This window comes from Panthera tigris, chromosome B1, assembly GCF_018350195.1.
Source record: "Panthera tigris isolate Pti1 chromosome B1, P.tigris_Pti1_mat1.1, whole genome shotgun sequence".
NCBI classification, from domain to species: Eukaryota; Metazoa; Chordata; class Mammalia; order Carnivora; family Felidae; genus Panthera; species Panthera tigris.
Genome location: NC_056663.1, coordinates 160,308,781 through 160,325,303, shown reverse-complemented (window position 1 = coordinate 160,325,303; position 16,523 = coordinate 160,308,781). Strand labels below are relative to the sequence as shown.

At 42.9% G+C, this 16,523-nt stretch overlaps 1 protein-coding gene and 1 pseudogene across 2 annotated transcripts in view; one reads left to right on the top strand and one right to left on the bottom strand.

Moving 5' to 3' along the window:
• The window catches only part of LOC102960486, a 50,084-nt pseudogene extending 36,560 nt beyond the window's left edge, over window positions 1-13,524 (top strand).
• The window catches only part of KDR (kinase insert domain receptor), a 46,477-nt gene continuing 42,411 nt past the window's right edge, over window positions 12,458-16,523 (bottom strand). Inside the window, exons 29-30 of one of the 2 annotated variants that reach the window (XM_007075880.3) lie at window positions 15,805-15,890; window positions 12,458-14,035 (exon numbers count right to left, since the gene is read on the bottom strand). In XM_007075880.3, coding sequence (XP_007075942.2) covers window positions 13,813-14,035; window positions 15,805-15,890 — 309 coding nt within the window. In that variant the 3' untranslated portion in view covers window positions 12,458-13,812. The other variant, XM_042984510.1, reaches the window with a different exon arrangement.

Here is a 16,523-nt window from a genome sequence, read left to right as displayed (position 1 = left end):
CCATCTTGCTTCCTGTAAACGCTGAACCAGCCGCTGAAGATGGGAAGGCAGAGAAATGGAGACAATCTGGGTCCTTTGGAGTGGGGGGCATCGTAGTGCTGCTGAAGCCCCCTCTTTCTCTAGACTTGTCATGTGAGGTAATCAATTTCTTGTGGTTTAAACCGGTGGTTCTTATCTTTCACTGTGTGGCAGAATCTCTAGGGAGATTTTAAAAACTACTGATCCCCAGATTATTCTAAAGTCAAGTCAGGGTCTTCAGGGGCAAACCCAGCAGCATCAGAGTTTTCTGTTAGTGTCACCTGAACGTATTTTGACTGATAAAGACACCTTCGCGGACATCGCCATCGTTGTTTTCCTTAAACCTTCGAGGCAAGGATTTGCTTGGGGGTTTTCCCATACAGGTTTCTCCTGAGACTGAGGACTTTGCTTCTAAAATAAACTATTACTGACGTCTGGTTTTTGTGTTTGTTTGTTTGTTTTTGTTTTGTTTTGGTGGGGGGTGGGGGGGGCGCTAAGAAAACCCACCCAGAGCCTGTCCATGTGACTGCCTACTTGTTACACGTTAAGGATCAAGGATGTGGCTAAATCTGCTCATTTTATGAAAGTGTTTATTTGTTTTCAAAAATTATTTTGTTTAGAGTTATCTTTCGCACAGCGATGTCACTGTATTTAGTGGCTATCGAGTTTAGTTATAACTATCAAGTGAATACAATGTTTAAATATGTTATGTGTTTGGTTGGTACATTGTGGTAGGTACAGGGCTCTGGAATCTTCACACATTCTGTTTTTATAAATTGCCAACAAGCTTCAAAAAGCTTTTCTCACGCAAGAATATTCGTAAAATCACTCTTAGCGAGAAGGCTGTTACACATAGTGCCTGCTTAAGAGAGGAGTTCCACAAGCTCTCAGAGATAAAATCTGCCACGGCATCCAATCTCAGCACAGGTTATCAAAAGCACCATGTGTGTGCCAACAGTTGGTGGGTACAGGGAGGGAAGGGGGTGGAGGAACCGAAGAGCCTCAAGTGAGAATGGCAGCTTTCCGACTGACCCACCGCTCTCTCTAACCAGGAAGCAAAGTGGTCTGAGTAGAGACAACCCTGCCCCTGTCAGCGACTGACTGTTCATGGAGATGGCCGCACAATTAACACAAGCTGTGGGTTGCCAATAAAACATAATAAGCCAGGCCCACGAGAAGGCAGGATCACTGTGGGAACCCGGTCGGGCTTACCACACTACTGATGGTTTTCGTGCCATTAAACAGCAAGCGAGTTAATAATTGCAGTGGTTTATCTCAAGGCTCCCTGCTGCTTTTAGCGCTTAACTCAAATGTAATGTTCATCAGCTTCTGCCAGTAGGCAAGAGGGAGAGCTTTATCAGAAAATGTTAAGATCGCTCTGTGATTATTACTCCACCTTAGGGCAAGGCTACCCTAAGTGCCCCACGCAGCGCCTGGTGGGACGTTATCTCCTGAAGGCTCTGGAAATGAGTACCTCGGCATTTAGATTTCCCTCCATGCCTGCCCTACCTCGCCCCCACACGCACTTTTACGTTTAATACTGGGCTGTCGTAAATCACGCAAAATGGCAATTGATAAGATACGGAGTAAGCTGTGTTTTCGTCTCGGCATAGCCTGGCTGACCTGGTCACTCTACTCCGGGCCCACCTGGTTCTTGCTGTCCACAAAGCCACTTCCTCTCCATCCCAAGTCTGTTACCTGTTGTGCTAAAGGCTCAGGATAGCCCACTGCCCCCTTGTGTGAACTCAGTGCTTTACAGTGCAGGGCCCGAGCAAGACCGTGGACTGAGAACCCCCGCAGGTTGTGGCGGAGGTCAGAAGTAGCCTGGGACTAAACTGTAATTAAGTGCCTGGTGGGAAAATCTCCTGACATTTCAGAGAAATCATTCCCCTTAGAGTGATTCGGTCCCTAGGAATTTCCCGACACAAGTCAGTGGATCAGAGATCCAGCCAACATCTTAAAGAGAGCAATTGTGTCACTAAACAGTCACATTGCACTTTGCCTCTGCAGTGAATACAAATTGGATTCTCAGATTGGACAATTTTAGTGTTCAAATATTTCTCATTGGAAGGTGCATAAAGGAGGCCTGAAGAGAAAGAGAATGTCAACTCGAAAAAGGTAGCCTGCCAACCACCACCCTTAAGCATCTTATCCTCCCCAGGCACACGACCTCTGGAGAGCCTGACCATTGGAGGGCTAGTGGGCCATTTCAAAGGAAAGAGACTTTCTCTGGATTTTGCTTACCAGTCCCAAATTCTAGCTTGCAGGGCTCTCCCTAGCATCCCGCTCCAACTGCTGGTTATTTGCCTAAAATGCCCTCTCTCTATAAAATTTGAAGACACTCAAAAGACACGATTACAATTGCTTTTCTGATCACTTTGCTCTCTCATCATCTCAAAAAGGTCCCAAACAACATTCGGTCAACTATGACAGAAAATCCCCAAAGGAATTTCCAAAGATCAGGCTAGACCAGGCAGACAAAGAGGCGATACAGAAGAGCGTATCGTCATAGACTCTACCAACATATTTTTCTAGTACATTTTATTTTTGGTGGAACTTGATATCAACTGGAGTCTGAAAAATGGCAGATTCCTCTACAAGGCTTACAGAGAGAGGTTTCGAATGAGCCTTAAAGTATTTGTTATGAATTTTAGCTCTGAATCTGCTTCTGGGATTAAAACCTGCATCCACGACTTACTACCTGTAGAGCTTTGTACAAATAAGTTTAGCTTACCTAAACCTCAGTGTCCTCATCTGTAAAGAGGTGATAATATTAGTACGTAACTCAGAGGGTTGTTATGAGAAATACAGCAGATAATAGATATAGAACTGCTAAGTACTCTGCCCAGCACAGAGCAAGCTCTTGATAATTATCCGTTATTAGTGTTGCTGGTGTTATTATTTATATTGAATCAACAGAAGGAACATGGAGGTGCCATCAGGACATGCAGCGAGGTCACATTTTGGAGCTAACTGGCCACAAATGAGACTTCCATCTGACAGGCTGCAGCTTCGTCCAACTGACAGTTCTGGTGGGGCTCTCAGCCTTCACCGCGACCATCTGGCAACCTAACCACAGGGCCACCGCTCTTGGGTGAGCAGAAAACACTAAGTGAGCTGGCCGCCATAGTGAACCCTGGTATGACTTATTGGAAACCTCCTTCAGAGATGACTCTCTGGACCCCCAGTGTTATAGGAACATGTAATATTACATGTTTTATAAATTACACGTATTATGTTGCATGTATTATAAATTACAGAAACATGTTTCTTGGCTGTGGCTCCCCAGGTCCGATGGAGTCTCGCGGTCGCCTGCAGCTACCAGCAGCTCAGCCTCTTGGTCCATCATCAGGTTGCAGTTCTAATGATCTGGCAGGAAAAGATACCTGCCCTCAGTTCCCCCAGTGTGGATAGTGTGGACTCGCATGAATTTGTAAACCAGAAAAGCACCCCTTCCTCACTACTTAATATGCTTAACAGCTAATTACATCGGTGTAGGGATTACACTTTACATTGTCCAGCTTTATGGAAACAAGTCCCCAGGCTTCCCCAGATTCCCTTAAACAGTTCCTTATCTCTGAGAGGGAGATCCTTATCAGGGCCATATGTTAGAGGTCCTGTGCAGTTTCCAAATGACCACAGGAAAGTCTGCAGCCTAATCCGTCTGCAGGCCTAAAGAGGGGACTGAACAGAGTCCCCTGAACCAGCTGGGAGGCCAAAGCCTTCCACCCTCCATAAACCTGTCAAAGGTTGAGTCTGGACCAAGATGACCCACATTAGCTCCTCTCCCCAGGTGACATGGGCTTCCTATTTTGACCTTCATGCAACATGGAGCTGGAGTGTACAAATCCCAGGGGATTATGGGGTACCTTATCCAAAGCCAAAGTGAAGTGTTTGCCCTTTCCAAGGGTGCTGTGGAAGGACTACTTTGGTAGTAACACTTGGCTTTTTAACTTACAGGCTAGCTAAGCCTCTCCAACCCCTGAGGAAACAAGGGAATGCTCCCATCTTCCTTTGGCCAAGATGGCAATGCAGGCCCCAATAGGAGAATCATCTGGCCTCACACAGTTTTCTCAAGGCCTGGGAGATTCCCAGCCTTGGCAGACGCTAAAAACACTCCTTCCCTTGGGTTGTAACGATTCTGTTAAAGACCTTGTCTTAAGGAACTCTTGGGTGAGGGGAGGGCCTGGGAGTGCAAAGAGCAGGAAATGTCTCCCAGTGTGAGGAGCTCAGGAGCCAGAGGGGCCCTGCCGGCGCTTTCCAGCCTGTGACTCACGGGACTGCTTCCCTGCTTAACCCAGCCTGGATTGCAACTCCTTGGCCACTGTGTCTCAGTGCCTCTTCCTGTCTCCATCCCGCCCAGACCACTGAACAAAGCAGAAGTCTGGAGTCCACGGCAAAGACTGAAGTGTTGTATATATATTTGGCGTCATCTGTGGAAGCAGCTATTTTGAAAACAAAAAAATAACTTCCCTGCCCTCAGAAGAACTTTGCGAGCTCTTAGAAGCGTCCACCTTAACCATTTGAGACTAAAACCTTGGTTATCACCCCTTGAAAAAAGAAAGGTAGAGATATAGTACATTCCTTCTCGTTGATTCAGAATAATAGGTCAGCCATTTGTTGAGTGCTTACTATGTGCCAGACACTGAACTAAGTGCTTTACATCCATTACATCATTTAATATTTACAATAACCCTATGAGATATGCAGTGTTATTATCTCTATTTTATGAACGAGGAAACTGACGCTGTATTACTTGAGAGCACTGCTTCTTGGTCTCTGATACACTGGGGTGAAAGGGAACTTGGAGGTCACCTTGTCCAACTGGTGCTCTGATCCCTTAACTCCTTACAACTTCTTAACCCCTCTCCGACAACCTTACAGAACAGAACAATATCTACTTACTCCAGGGAAGGGAGAATCCATGAAGCACAAAGGAAAGGGCATATGACTGGGAACCTGCTAACACAGTGCCTGCCATTCTCATGGTTTCTATCCATTGAGTGAATTTGCCCTTTTGGAAGACCGAAGAAAGTCAGAGTACTTTCCATGAAAGCCTCTTCGTATATTAAAAGAGAGCATATTCCTTAAATCTTCTCCAATCTAATTATATCCAGTTTCCCAACCATTCTCTATATAAGATTATCCCGGTAACCTTCCTCTGGGTATGCTACCACTTGTCAAGTTGCCTCTTAAATGTGGTTACACGAATGGAGCATCAGAATCCAAGTGGATCTGACCAGCTTGGAGACAGCGGGATGACTCCCTCCCTTGGTCTCCACGTATTTGCTTAGTTACACAGCTTAAAATTTTCCTCACCTCTTTGAAAATCCCAACATACCCTGAAAACACAGTCAACAAAAAGCCCTGCATTTTTTTGCCCCTGCTGGTGCCTAGGTGTGTGAGCTAAAGTGCTAAAAATCAATTTGCTGAGGACCAGTTGGCTGAAATTCTATTTACCAAATGACTGATATTATCTTTGCATTCCAAATATTGAACCTACTATTGTCAGGCACTTTTCAAGGCCCTGGAGATAAAGCCGTGAACAAAATAGACAAAAATGTCTGTCTGGATGGAAGTAACATTCTTAATATAATGGAATCACGCCAGCCACTTTTGAGTTCTTCTGGTTCCTTTTGAATGTCATTTCAACAATGCTTCAACTGGCATACAAACCTTAATTTGGCATTTCTAGTAATTGGTAAGAAAATTTCATCATTTCCTACTGATATGATTAGCTTGGATCCCTTCACAGAATTTTCATATTAATGGCAACATATAATAGAATCTTTGCTGAAATCGGTGAGTTTGGATGAATAATTGAAAAACAGTTAAATATATCCATGGGAAATTTAAGCCTATGCCCATCAACTTTTCAAAAATTGAGCATTCTACAAAATTCTGCTATGAAGACAGAGTAACAACCAGTCCATTACAGCGTCACAGAAATCACCTATACAAATCTTCAATATAAATTGTTGTCAACTTTATAAGTAATACTGAAAGATTTGCGTTTAGTGGTGCATATAGCTTGATGAGTTAATCATCGGGCAAACCGATCATTTGACAAACGGAGTTTTAGCATATTGGTCATTCATTGTCTAACCAATTTTGCCAAACTGATACTTGTTAACCAATTTAAAGCTGTCGCTGAGCCATGGTGCCCCATCCCAGACACGGTGCAGAAAAATCAAATTGACTTATTTGACTCAGCCTTTCAATTCTGACCGGTGACTTCTTTCCGAATCCTGACTCTATCACATTACAGTCTTCCCAGGCACTTGTCATCCAGCAACTTGTTCGTCATGCTATGAGAATCCTTATGCAAGCTTTAAAACATAATGTACCAGGGAGAGCAGTGAGTACCATTAGACCCTCATCGAGTTTGTCGATGGTAAATTAACTAAAAGTTTTTGAGAAACGTCATTCAACAAGTTATCAATCTACCTAACTTACCTATCACCGGCATCATCATAAGAATAAAATAATGGTAACTTTTATTGAATGCCTTCCACCTATCAGGTAGGGTGATAGGTGCTTTGCACACATATCTCCTTCAAGCCTCATCCAGATGAGGAAAGTAAGGCTAAAGAGGTGAAGTAAATCACCCAAGGCCATACAGCTACTAAGTAAAGCACTTTCTTTCCTCTGGCAGTTAGAAGTTTATTGCAACACTAAGCTTTTACATTTAGTCATTGTCTCCTGGATTTATCTTACAGATAAAGCTGCCTGAAAGATGGGAATATTGAAGTCAGCACATATTAACTAAGACATTTAAAGGTACCATGTCACCTTAACATGTACCTTTCGTTTGGTCAGTTGATTTATCAGAGGATGAGTCAGCTCACCGCCTTCCATCAAGATAGAAGATTCCATCCTAGTTTCTATCTCAAATGTGAACGTGTCCCCAAGGTATAAGTAGCCTGGATTTAATCCTGGCATGACCTTGCCTGCTGGGGCTTCGCATCTTAACTGCCAATCTTCGATTGTGACATGTTGATAATAGCACCTAACACAAGGGCCTATGGCAAGGATTTAATGAGGTAATATCTGAGGAGGGCATTGCTCCATGCTGGGCCCACGGTAGATGATAAAGGTTAGTTCTCTGTTCTTCCAGCTACTCGGGTCTGAGTGACTGCAGGGCGACTTGAAACATCTATCACCATGAAGCAGAGAAGCATAATGAGAGTTAAATCCATTAATATATATTTATCTAGAAATTCTGTTCCGTCATGACTAAACTTACTGTAATTCCTATGTCATCCAAAACTAATTCTCACTGTACTTTAAGTTAACATTAGTAACTAATTCTGTCAGATCTGACTCAGGAATGTTTTCTGGCATGACCTCCTGGTGCCTTGGTCTTCAGTCAAAGAAGAAAAGCTCTCCTCTGGTGCAAACGACTACGAGAACGAAAGCTGGGCAGAACGCAGAAATTCACTGATGAATAAGGTGATAAGAGAAGAATGAGGATCTTTTTTTCTCTCTTCGTGACAGATCCTCAAGGCAAGTTGCCAACCATACCACACAGGGGAGAGGGGGGGAAAAGGCACAATCATCTATTCGATGATTGACTAAAAAGAAAATTCACTTCTATTGACTTCAAGCACAGGCTACTTGAAAGCTTCTCAGGGCAGTTTATGCAGGAGTACACTTTGATCTGTGAAACAGATGTGCTTATGAAATGTTGCATGTTACCTGATAATAGTTTGAAATGCCCAAGAAGAAGTCATTATATAAAATAATCCCTCTTGAAGAATTCCTAGTAAAACTAACAACAGTGATGGAATGTATTCTCTCTGCACTTTGCATTTTCACCTCCTGGAAAAGTTTATAATGTAGAGCAGTAGTATAAAGGACAATGCAATGTTACTTATGATGAAACCAAAGATTCCTTCTGTGTTGCTATACAATGCCTGCCAACATGGAATTCTGGAGCCCTATCAGAATCTCATCTCGCTTTACAAGCCAAATGCAAATTTTGCAACATGAGGCGAACCAGACAAATATAAACCTAATTTCTTCAGCCTTCTGTGAGATGGCTTCTTACCTGGTTTTTCTCTTGCGCACCCTGACTCTAAAGTCAGGTTGAGTTCCCCCTCCCCCACCATGGTGGAATCAATGTATTATAATACCTGAAAAGGTTTTTGAACTCAGGTCTTTACTCAAGAAGGACTGAATAAAGAATGTGCCAATAATGAGAACTGCACTCAATTTAAGGCGAGATCATAAGTATATGCAGAGAGCTGTGGAATAAGATTGGGGTTCCTCCTCTCGATGGTCCTGTTGATAACTCTTGACCCATGTAGCTAAGGGAATAGTTAGGACCACTGCCTGCTTAGGTGATCTGCACATCTCCCGGTCTCCCTTGTGATGCCTCCATCTTTCTTTAAGGTCCTTTTGAAATACACGAGTTAATATTAATAAACTTTTAAAAAAAGAGTATCGGACATATTGCAAGCTTCTTGTAAGTATAGTTAAATACAAACAAATAAATAAAATATTACTCGCTTTAAAAATTTAGTAGCAAGGTACTTGAATCTTGGTACTTGATTTCTATGCAAGGGTTCGATCTGCTTGCCCCCAACATGTGCTGCAAGATACCATCTGCTAATTTTCTTGTCAGCGAGAGGGGACAAAGGTGAGATATCATCACTCACCCTATATCTAGTCAGAATTCCCTATTTTGCATCCCATTCAAGTTCTCTCTGTGGCAACGAATGGAATGTTTTCAACCTCCTTTGTCGGGATAAGGCATGTCAGCTTCAGAGATGCTCCATGATAGCACAGAGGGTTCTGGATGAGTCCTTCTGTGCCCCATATCCTGTGAGCTCCACATGGGCTCAGGGAGTTGAGAGAACCTGTAATGCTGAAGAACCCACCCACGTTCCTGAGGTTATTCTCCCTAAATGTCACTTCCTGAAGAAGGGAGAGGACGAACACAGCAAAGAATGGAACAATACTGGAGCAAAGTCCGGTTTTCTTCTTCCCTGCCCTTTTTCTGCTGTGATGTATCTAAAAGTTGAGCTTCAAACAATTAAGGTATGAGGGTATGCGCTCATTGGTGTTAGTAAGCACGTTTGTCATCGGTTAAGTACCCTGTTCCTAGGTTCTAAAGTCCTTGAAATAAACCAATGAAGTCAAAGTTAAAAAACCAAATCACAGATTTTCATTCCTATTTTTAAACAAACACATTTGAGTGAAACTACTCAATTTAATTGTGTCAAGAAGTTACACAGAGGTCACACATAGTATTCTGAAGAAAATAAAATCTAAGGCACAATTTGATGTCTTCTCACTAATATTTGTTTGATATGAATCACAGTTTACCGTAATAGTTGCCTTCTCCGTGGTCGTCCCTAGACTACTTTTTTCTAACTCAGAGCCCTTATCTCTGAGCAGACCTCTGCTGGGACTGGTATGTTCTACTAGGGTCGCTCCAGAGCTTCTGGCCATCCTGGCTGTTGATTTCTCTCTGGGTCCTCCTCCTAGATTCTTCCACTTCTCTGTATTCTCACCAAACCCAGAGTAAATGACTTTTTTTTTTTTTTTGCCTTTTTTAATTTCTTTATCACCTAAGAGAGTTCTGTAACATATTCCAAAACAACTGGACTTAAAACTGCTTTCAAAAAGACTGCCCAGGGGTGCCTGGGTGGCTGTCAGTTAAGCATTCGACTTCGGCTCAGGTCATGATCTCACAGTTCATGAGTTCAAGACCCGCTTTGGGCTCTGTGCTGACAGCTCAGAGCCTAGAAATTGCTTTGGATTATGTCTCTCTCTCTCTCTCTCTCTCTTTCTCTGCCCCTCCCCCGCTCCCACTCTGTTCCTCTCTCTCTCAAAATTAAATAAACATTAAAAAAATTTTTAAAAAAAAGGACTGCCCAGATTTTCACTTATGTATAAGCCCTTATGTGGAAGAAATTCATGTAGAAAATGCAATGTTTCCCTCCCTCTCTGTTTTTGTCTTATTTTTCCTTTCCTTCCCTATGTTCATCTGTTATATTTCTCAAATTCCACATATGAGTGAAATCATATAAGAGACTCTTAAATACTGAGAACAAACTCAGGGTTGCTGGAAGGGGGTGGGGGGTGGGAGGTGGGTTAAATGGGTGATGGGCATTAAGAAGGGCACTTTTCAGGATGAGCACTGGGTGTCATATGTAAGAGATGAATCACCGGGTTCTACTCCTGAAGCCAAGACTGCACTGCATGTTAAATAACTTGAATTTAAATTTTAAAAAAAGAGAGGAAAGAAAAAGAAAATGCAATGTTATAAAAACAGATTAGAACCCCCTTTGAGCGGTGCTTACTACATATGGGAGAAAGCATAGACGTTATACGCCTACTGCCCCTACAGGAAAAGGGCATGCAAATGTGCAAAGATGTATCTGAAAAGCCAGTCTCTCAAAGGCTTTAGTTTTCTGGGTTTGCCTACACTGTATCATCTTGGAGACTGATACGTGAGCGAGAGGTAAAAAGACTTGCTGGGGGAAACAGGAAAATAGGGTTAACTACGAAGTTGTGGGTTTGGGACTTTTACTTTTCTTCTTTTCTTTCATTGAAGAAGACAAAGGAATGTGCCTTCATAGGAAAACTTAGTGGGGTAATGAACTTAAATCCCCCACACCTCTCTCTGTCCTGCCATGATGTAAGAGAAAGGCTGCAGGGGGTGGAGCCGGAGGGAGCAGAGCAGAGGAAGGTTAGTGGAAAGAGAGAAACAGAAGGTGAAGGGCCAGAGGAGTTTGAAAGGAGGCAGAAGAACAAAGCAAGAAAAGGGAGAGAAGGAGAGGGGCCAGGAGCCAAGTGGGGACGGAGCCGTACCTAAAATACACCAAATGTCTCCAATTCAAGCTCTGAAAATAAGACCATGAAGGAAGCACTTTAAAAGGCCACAAGGTTCCCTTAAATACAGGGGCAAATGAGGAGAGAAAAGGAGCTGAGAACAAGGGTCTCGGAAGACAGAGGAGAGAGGAAGGAGAGCGCCAAACCTCACCTCCTAATCATTCTGCCTGAGGTGCTGAAAGCATTTCTTTATAAAGTGTGAAGTTTCAGCTGAATCCAAATTCCAGGCATTGGAGACAGTGCCAGGGGCTGCTTATGAGAAACAGAATCTCTTTTTTTCCTAAAATGAAGAAAATTCTCTTTTCCTATGAGGTCGTCTCTATCTTGAACCGCCTAGACTCTTCTTCCATTCCTTTACTGGAAGACACTGTCCTAATGGGAAAGACGAGGTCAGGCCTGATGGATAGTGAAACAAAGTCTTTCAGAGACCCTAACCCACTAATCCCGGTCAACAGCCCACATCTGTAAGCTCTGCCCCGGGAGTCACAGACACCCATGGCCACCCTCTTCTCCATCATAAAGCTGTACAGAATGCCTCCATGAGATGATAGGGTTTGAAAATGGTACAACGTGTATTTCCCCAACCATGGAGGAAAAGAGGTTATTTAATCAAGAGGTATATTTAATGTGGTCCTGCCATGATTGACGACCGCTTGAAGAAAACAGAGCTAGATTCCTACCTCACTCCATATACAAAAATGAATGCCACACGGACATAAGTGTGATAGGAGAACATTGAGAACTTATTTTAGCATTGAGAAAAACTTCTGCACTAAGATTAAAAAACCCAGAAGCCACAAAAAATGATAGGTGTATTTGACTATCTAAACATTACAACTCTTGTATTAAAAAATACCTCAAAGAGTAGGGACACTCAAGGATGCCAGTGATCTTTAGATAATCACACAACGAATTCAGGTAAAATAATCACTCAAAATGGCGGCACTGGGTCTGATGTCCTGACACTTTAAGTATAGAGTAAAACACCATTGAAAACGACAAATAGGCTCCACACTTCCCACCAGTGCCTGGGTCTGGCCACCTGTCTCAGGATCTCTCACTCTCTGATGTTCATGGTTGGCTTTAGTGACAGGCACAGGGTTTACTGGAAGGCCACAAATACTGTTAGAGTGCTTAGAACATATCTCTCCATCCATGTTTTAAGAATCTCAAAAATGCTCAGAATATAATGAGAGTTCACATGTGCGTGAATTATTTGTGCAATGAAAGAGGAAGGGGTAAAGGCAGAAGTGCTTTCCCTCCAAATAGCTGCGATCATATTACACTGTTGTGTTATTTTTTTACTGAGAATACATTTATTGGTTTCAAAAATATAAACTACTTTATGAAAATATCCTTTATCAGAATAAGGAAACAAGCAAAAATGAAAAACCACATGGCAACTATCTCTGACGCCCCCTCCTCCACTTTAGAAGTGAGCAAAATGAGAAGAACAGAAACACAACCTTGCAAAGGGACTCATTGGAGTTTTTCAGTTTTTTTTTTTTTTTAATAAAATGGCATCTATTGCTGAAAGCATTATGGCCTTTGTTATGCTACATAATACTGATATAAAATGTGAATAGTACAAAGTTCCTCATATATAATATACGGTTTTAATATATTACATTTGTTTCTACATAAACAGACTATAAATATATGTGCCACAGCATGTTTTACAGTCATGGTTCCAGCATCTCACACTATGATACCAAATGAAAAATACATTTTCTTTTTTAAAAAGGAAAGAACAAGGGCAGAAACCAGTAGAAATAGCTTTACGTGTTAGAAGCCTAAATAATACAAGAGATGGGGTTAAACCTTTGGTGATAAAATGATTTTGAAATCTGGCTAACAGTCATTCAGAGAGTGAACAAACCAAATCAGCTTTGACTAGAGTGTAGAGGCCAAATTACTAAAATGCTGACCGATCAGGGGTGCGAAGAGAGGGAAGGGTCAGGGAGGGGAGAAGGAACAAAAGAGTAAAATCCTTCCTGAAGCTTTGACACCACAGCTTGATACGGAACCTACTGCATTCAGGCTCAGACATATCGCATCAGGACAGATAGGTGGGTATTCATCCAGAAGAAACCAGAAGCTGGTTTATACAGTCAGAACGCTTCCACACGACAGGGAGCCTCCGTCTGAATGTCCTTTCTTTGTGGCATTCTGAATAAAGGATCGGCCTGGGAGACAAGGAGCCAGAGCTGCGTCATTTCCTTCCTGGAGCTCGGCCAGGAGACACGTAAGAGTCCGGAAGGAACTCTCATTAGGAGTCGGAAACAGCCCAAGGAGCTCTCATTTAGCCCAACGGGGAAGAGCACGCAACCTTCTAAAACCAGTAACCTCGTGTGAAGCCTTTACATTTCCTAACAGACCCCGTGCCCACCTCCACCAGGGCCGACACAATGCATCTGAAAGCTCCGGTCCGCTCTCAGAGCAAGCCAACATCTTCCTTTCTGCCAACCCAAACCCCACACGTAAGACTTGGCTGAGGACCCATACGTGTCCCAAACAGAGCTTCTCGGACGGACTCAGCCCTCAAGGTCTTTCCCATCTTCAACACCTAAAGCACTCACATCACCTGGTTTATCTTCTGGTTTTACAGAGACGGGTCAGCTGCCAAGGTCCTGCCACTTCATGAAAGATGCAGCCACTCCTTGAACTCCTTTTGTTATAACCCACGGAGAGACCCAGAGTAAGAGGCATCAGACATGCTTTCTCAACGCATAAACAGAAAGTCAACACTGGGAGAAAACACAAACACATTCTTGAGTCACAAACATCTTCTTAGGAAATGCCTAGGGGACTGGCTCCCTGCAGTCTGAGGTCCTTTTTTAGGAAATGAAAATCAAATGTGGCTACTTCCTGCTGGTGGAAAGAACAACACTTGAAAATCTGAGCAGCACCTCTCGTTTGATTTCCAGGAGTGGGGGACGTGGGTGTCTCCTTTTAAACAGGAGGAGAGCCCAACGCGGGTCCAGAGTCAGGCTGGAGAATCTGGGCTGCACTGCCAGCTTGTGGTCCAATCTCCACCAGCTTTAAAAGTTCTGCCTCCTCGCTGGAGTACACAGTGGTGTCTGTGTCGTCGGAGTGATACCCGGACTGGTAGCCACTCGTGTGGTTGGAGCCTTCGGATGCCACGGACTCCTTGCTTTTGCTGGGCATCAGTCCACTGTGGAAGACATGGAAACCAAATGAGTTGGCGGAGAGAAGGCAGTCCTTGCCCCTCGCATCCTAACCCCGTTCTCGACCCCGGGGGGGGGGGGGCTGTAATCTCCCTGGAGACACCGACCCCTATCTTTCCCACTTGTTAATCAGCGTATCAGGTTCACTCGGACGATGTCTATTTTCAGGTACTAGCATGAGCTAGTAGTTTCAGATAAGTCCTCTTATTCAGGTCCAAGTCTTTCAAGGCTGCGAGGAGATGAAAGGCAGTTCTCCTGAGTTATGCAAAGGCTCCAACCAATGGAACGTTTTTATGGCCTTGCAGATTGACAGGTTTGTATACAATGATAGGAGCCAAAGGGACTCTTTCATGATGGGAAAGGAAATTGGGAGGTTCTGAAAGTCCACTTCTGCTTTCCTCACACTGTCAATTAGGGATTACAAGGCATGTGCACGGTGTTAATAAAGTTCTTGAGCAACTTTAAACTTGAATACGTTGAAGCGTGTGTGTGCAATCAAGCCAGACTGTCAAAAACTGCTTTTTACTCATCAAAACCACATTCTTTGGAAGGACTGGGGGCCTGGATCACTCAGCAGCAACGAGAGAATGTTTTCAGTGGCATGGCATCACGACAAACCATAATCATGTCAAAGCCTAAAAGCGGAAAACTTCAGGATTTACATTTTCTCAAACCATTCTGAGGTACGGGTCTTTTCCCCCCCGAATACGTGTTTTACCAAATTATCCGTGTTAAAAACTACCAAAAAAATATTTCATTCACTCTATGTTCATATATAGTTTGAAAGTTATTTCAAATAACTAGAAACACAATTTCTCTTTCAATCCAACCTCAGTCAAATGAGGTTAATGCCTCAAACAATGGCATCGTAGCTGGCACATAGTCACTGCTGAATAAACACATTTTAAATCAATGAGTGAAACACATGATTGGCTCGAACAATTTCTTACCTTGGGCCTAAAGCCAACAAAAAATTGCACAGTGGCTCATTTTATTTTTGTTTTCTTTAAGTGAACATCCCTCATAACCCGTAGGTATTCCCATTTTATAAAATGGTTCAATTACAAGTAGATCAAAGTCTTCTCTATTCTTACCTAGAGTGAGCTCATTCACAAACAGGTAACTGCTCTTCATCTCGCTATTTTTACACAGATTTTCATTTATTTGTTAGGTTAAAAGCAGACACGTCTATTCAAAACAACTACAAATTCCTACAAAACCACATCGGGGAAATCATATTCAACACGAAATTTTGTATTTTCCCCACAAATTAGCCAATAATAACAATAAGCCAAATAAGCCACCCAATAATATTTAAGTATCTCAAACAAATAGATACTGGCTTATTTTTTATACATCATACTTCTAAAGACAGATGCACTCACTTATGTACAGGTTTGAAAATTCTTCGGAGTCCACAAAGATTTTCATCATCTCAATTTGATGGATTGCATCCAATGACCTTTGTTATTTAGCCAGTACCATACAAATCACTGACCATATAAATATAAAAATACCCTGGTATTCATAAATTCTCATAAAAACTGACCAAATACCCTAATTAATTTCAGATTCTTTTTTGGGTATGCCAGGTAATTTATTTGTTTGATTAGTTTCAGTTCTTTATTGGTTCAGCTGATGCAAATCTGACTACCTACCAAAGACACAAAAAGGGAAAACTGTCTCTACAAAAAGTCCTAAGTTCCTTCCAAAAATTCCTGTTGAGCTTTGTCTTTTCTATGTGGCTGAGCCTTACCTAAAAGATGGAGCTAATTTGGTTCTGTCTTCCAAGGTTTTCAGCTCTTCTGATGCAAGAACCATACCACTGTCCGTCTGGCTGTCCTTTTTAAGAGACAATGAGATGGCACAATTGATTATTTTTGGGAGACAGAGAGACAGAGTGCAAGCAGGGGCAGGGCAGGGAGAGAGGGAGACACAGAATCCGAAGCAGGCTCCAGGCTCTGAGCTGTCAGCACAGAGCCCGATGCGAGGCTCGAACCCACGAAGCGTGGGACCATGACCTGGGCCGAAGTCAGACGCTTAACCGACTGAGCCACCCAGGAGCTCCAATTAAATCGATTTCTTAACCCATCTATCAGACAATACTCTCCAGGGTTCAACAGGGGGAGGTAAAGATATCATAGCCCGAAACTGTACAAGCTACAAGGAGAACAACCACTTCCTAGTAGTAAACCCAGGCCCGGAAGAAAAGAATTTAGGAAGAAGCAGCTGAGGAGACCTGTTTCCATCCCTCTTTTCTCAACGATACTATTTACACTTGAGTGGAATTGTGCATGGTGCTAGACTGTCTAGAAACGTGGGCCAGGAACTGTACTTATGTAAAAAGCAAGGGGGGCGCTGATCAGTGCCACCTCCATAATGAGCCCATGACACATACCCTCAAGGACAGCCTTATAATGAGGCCCCAAGACTCTAACGCTTAGGCTAATATTTATCTAGCTAACATTTCACCCT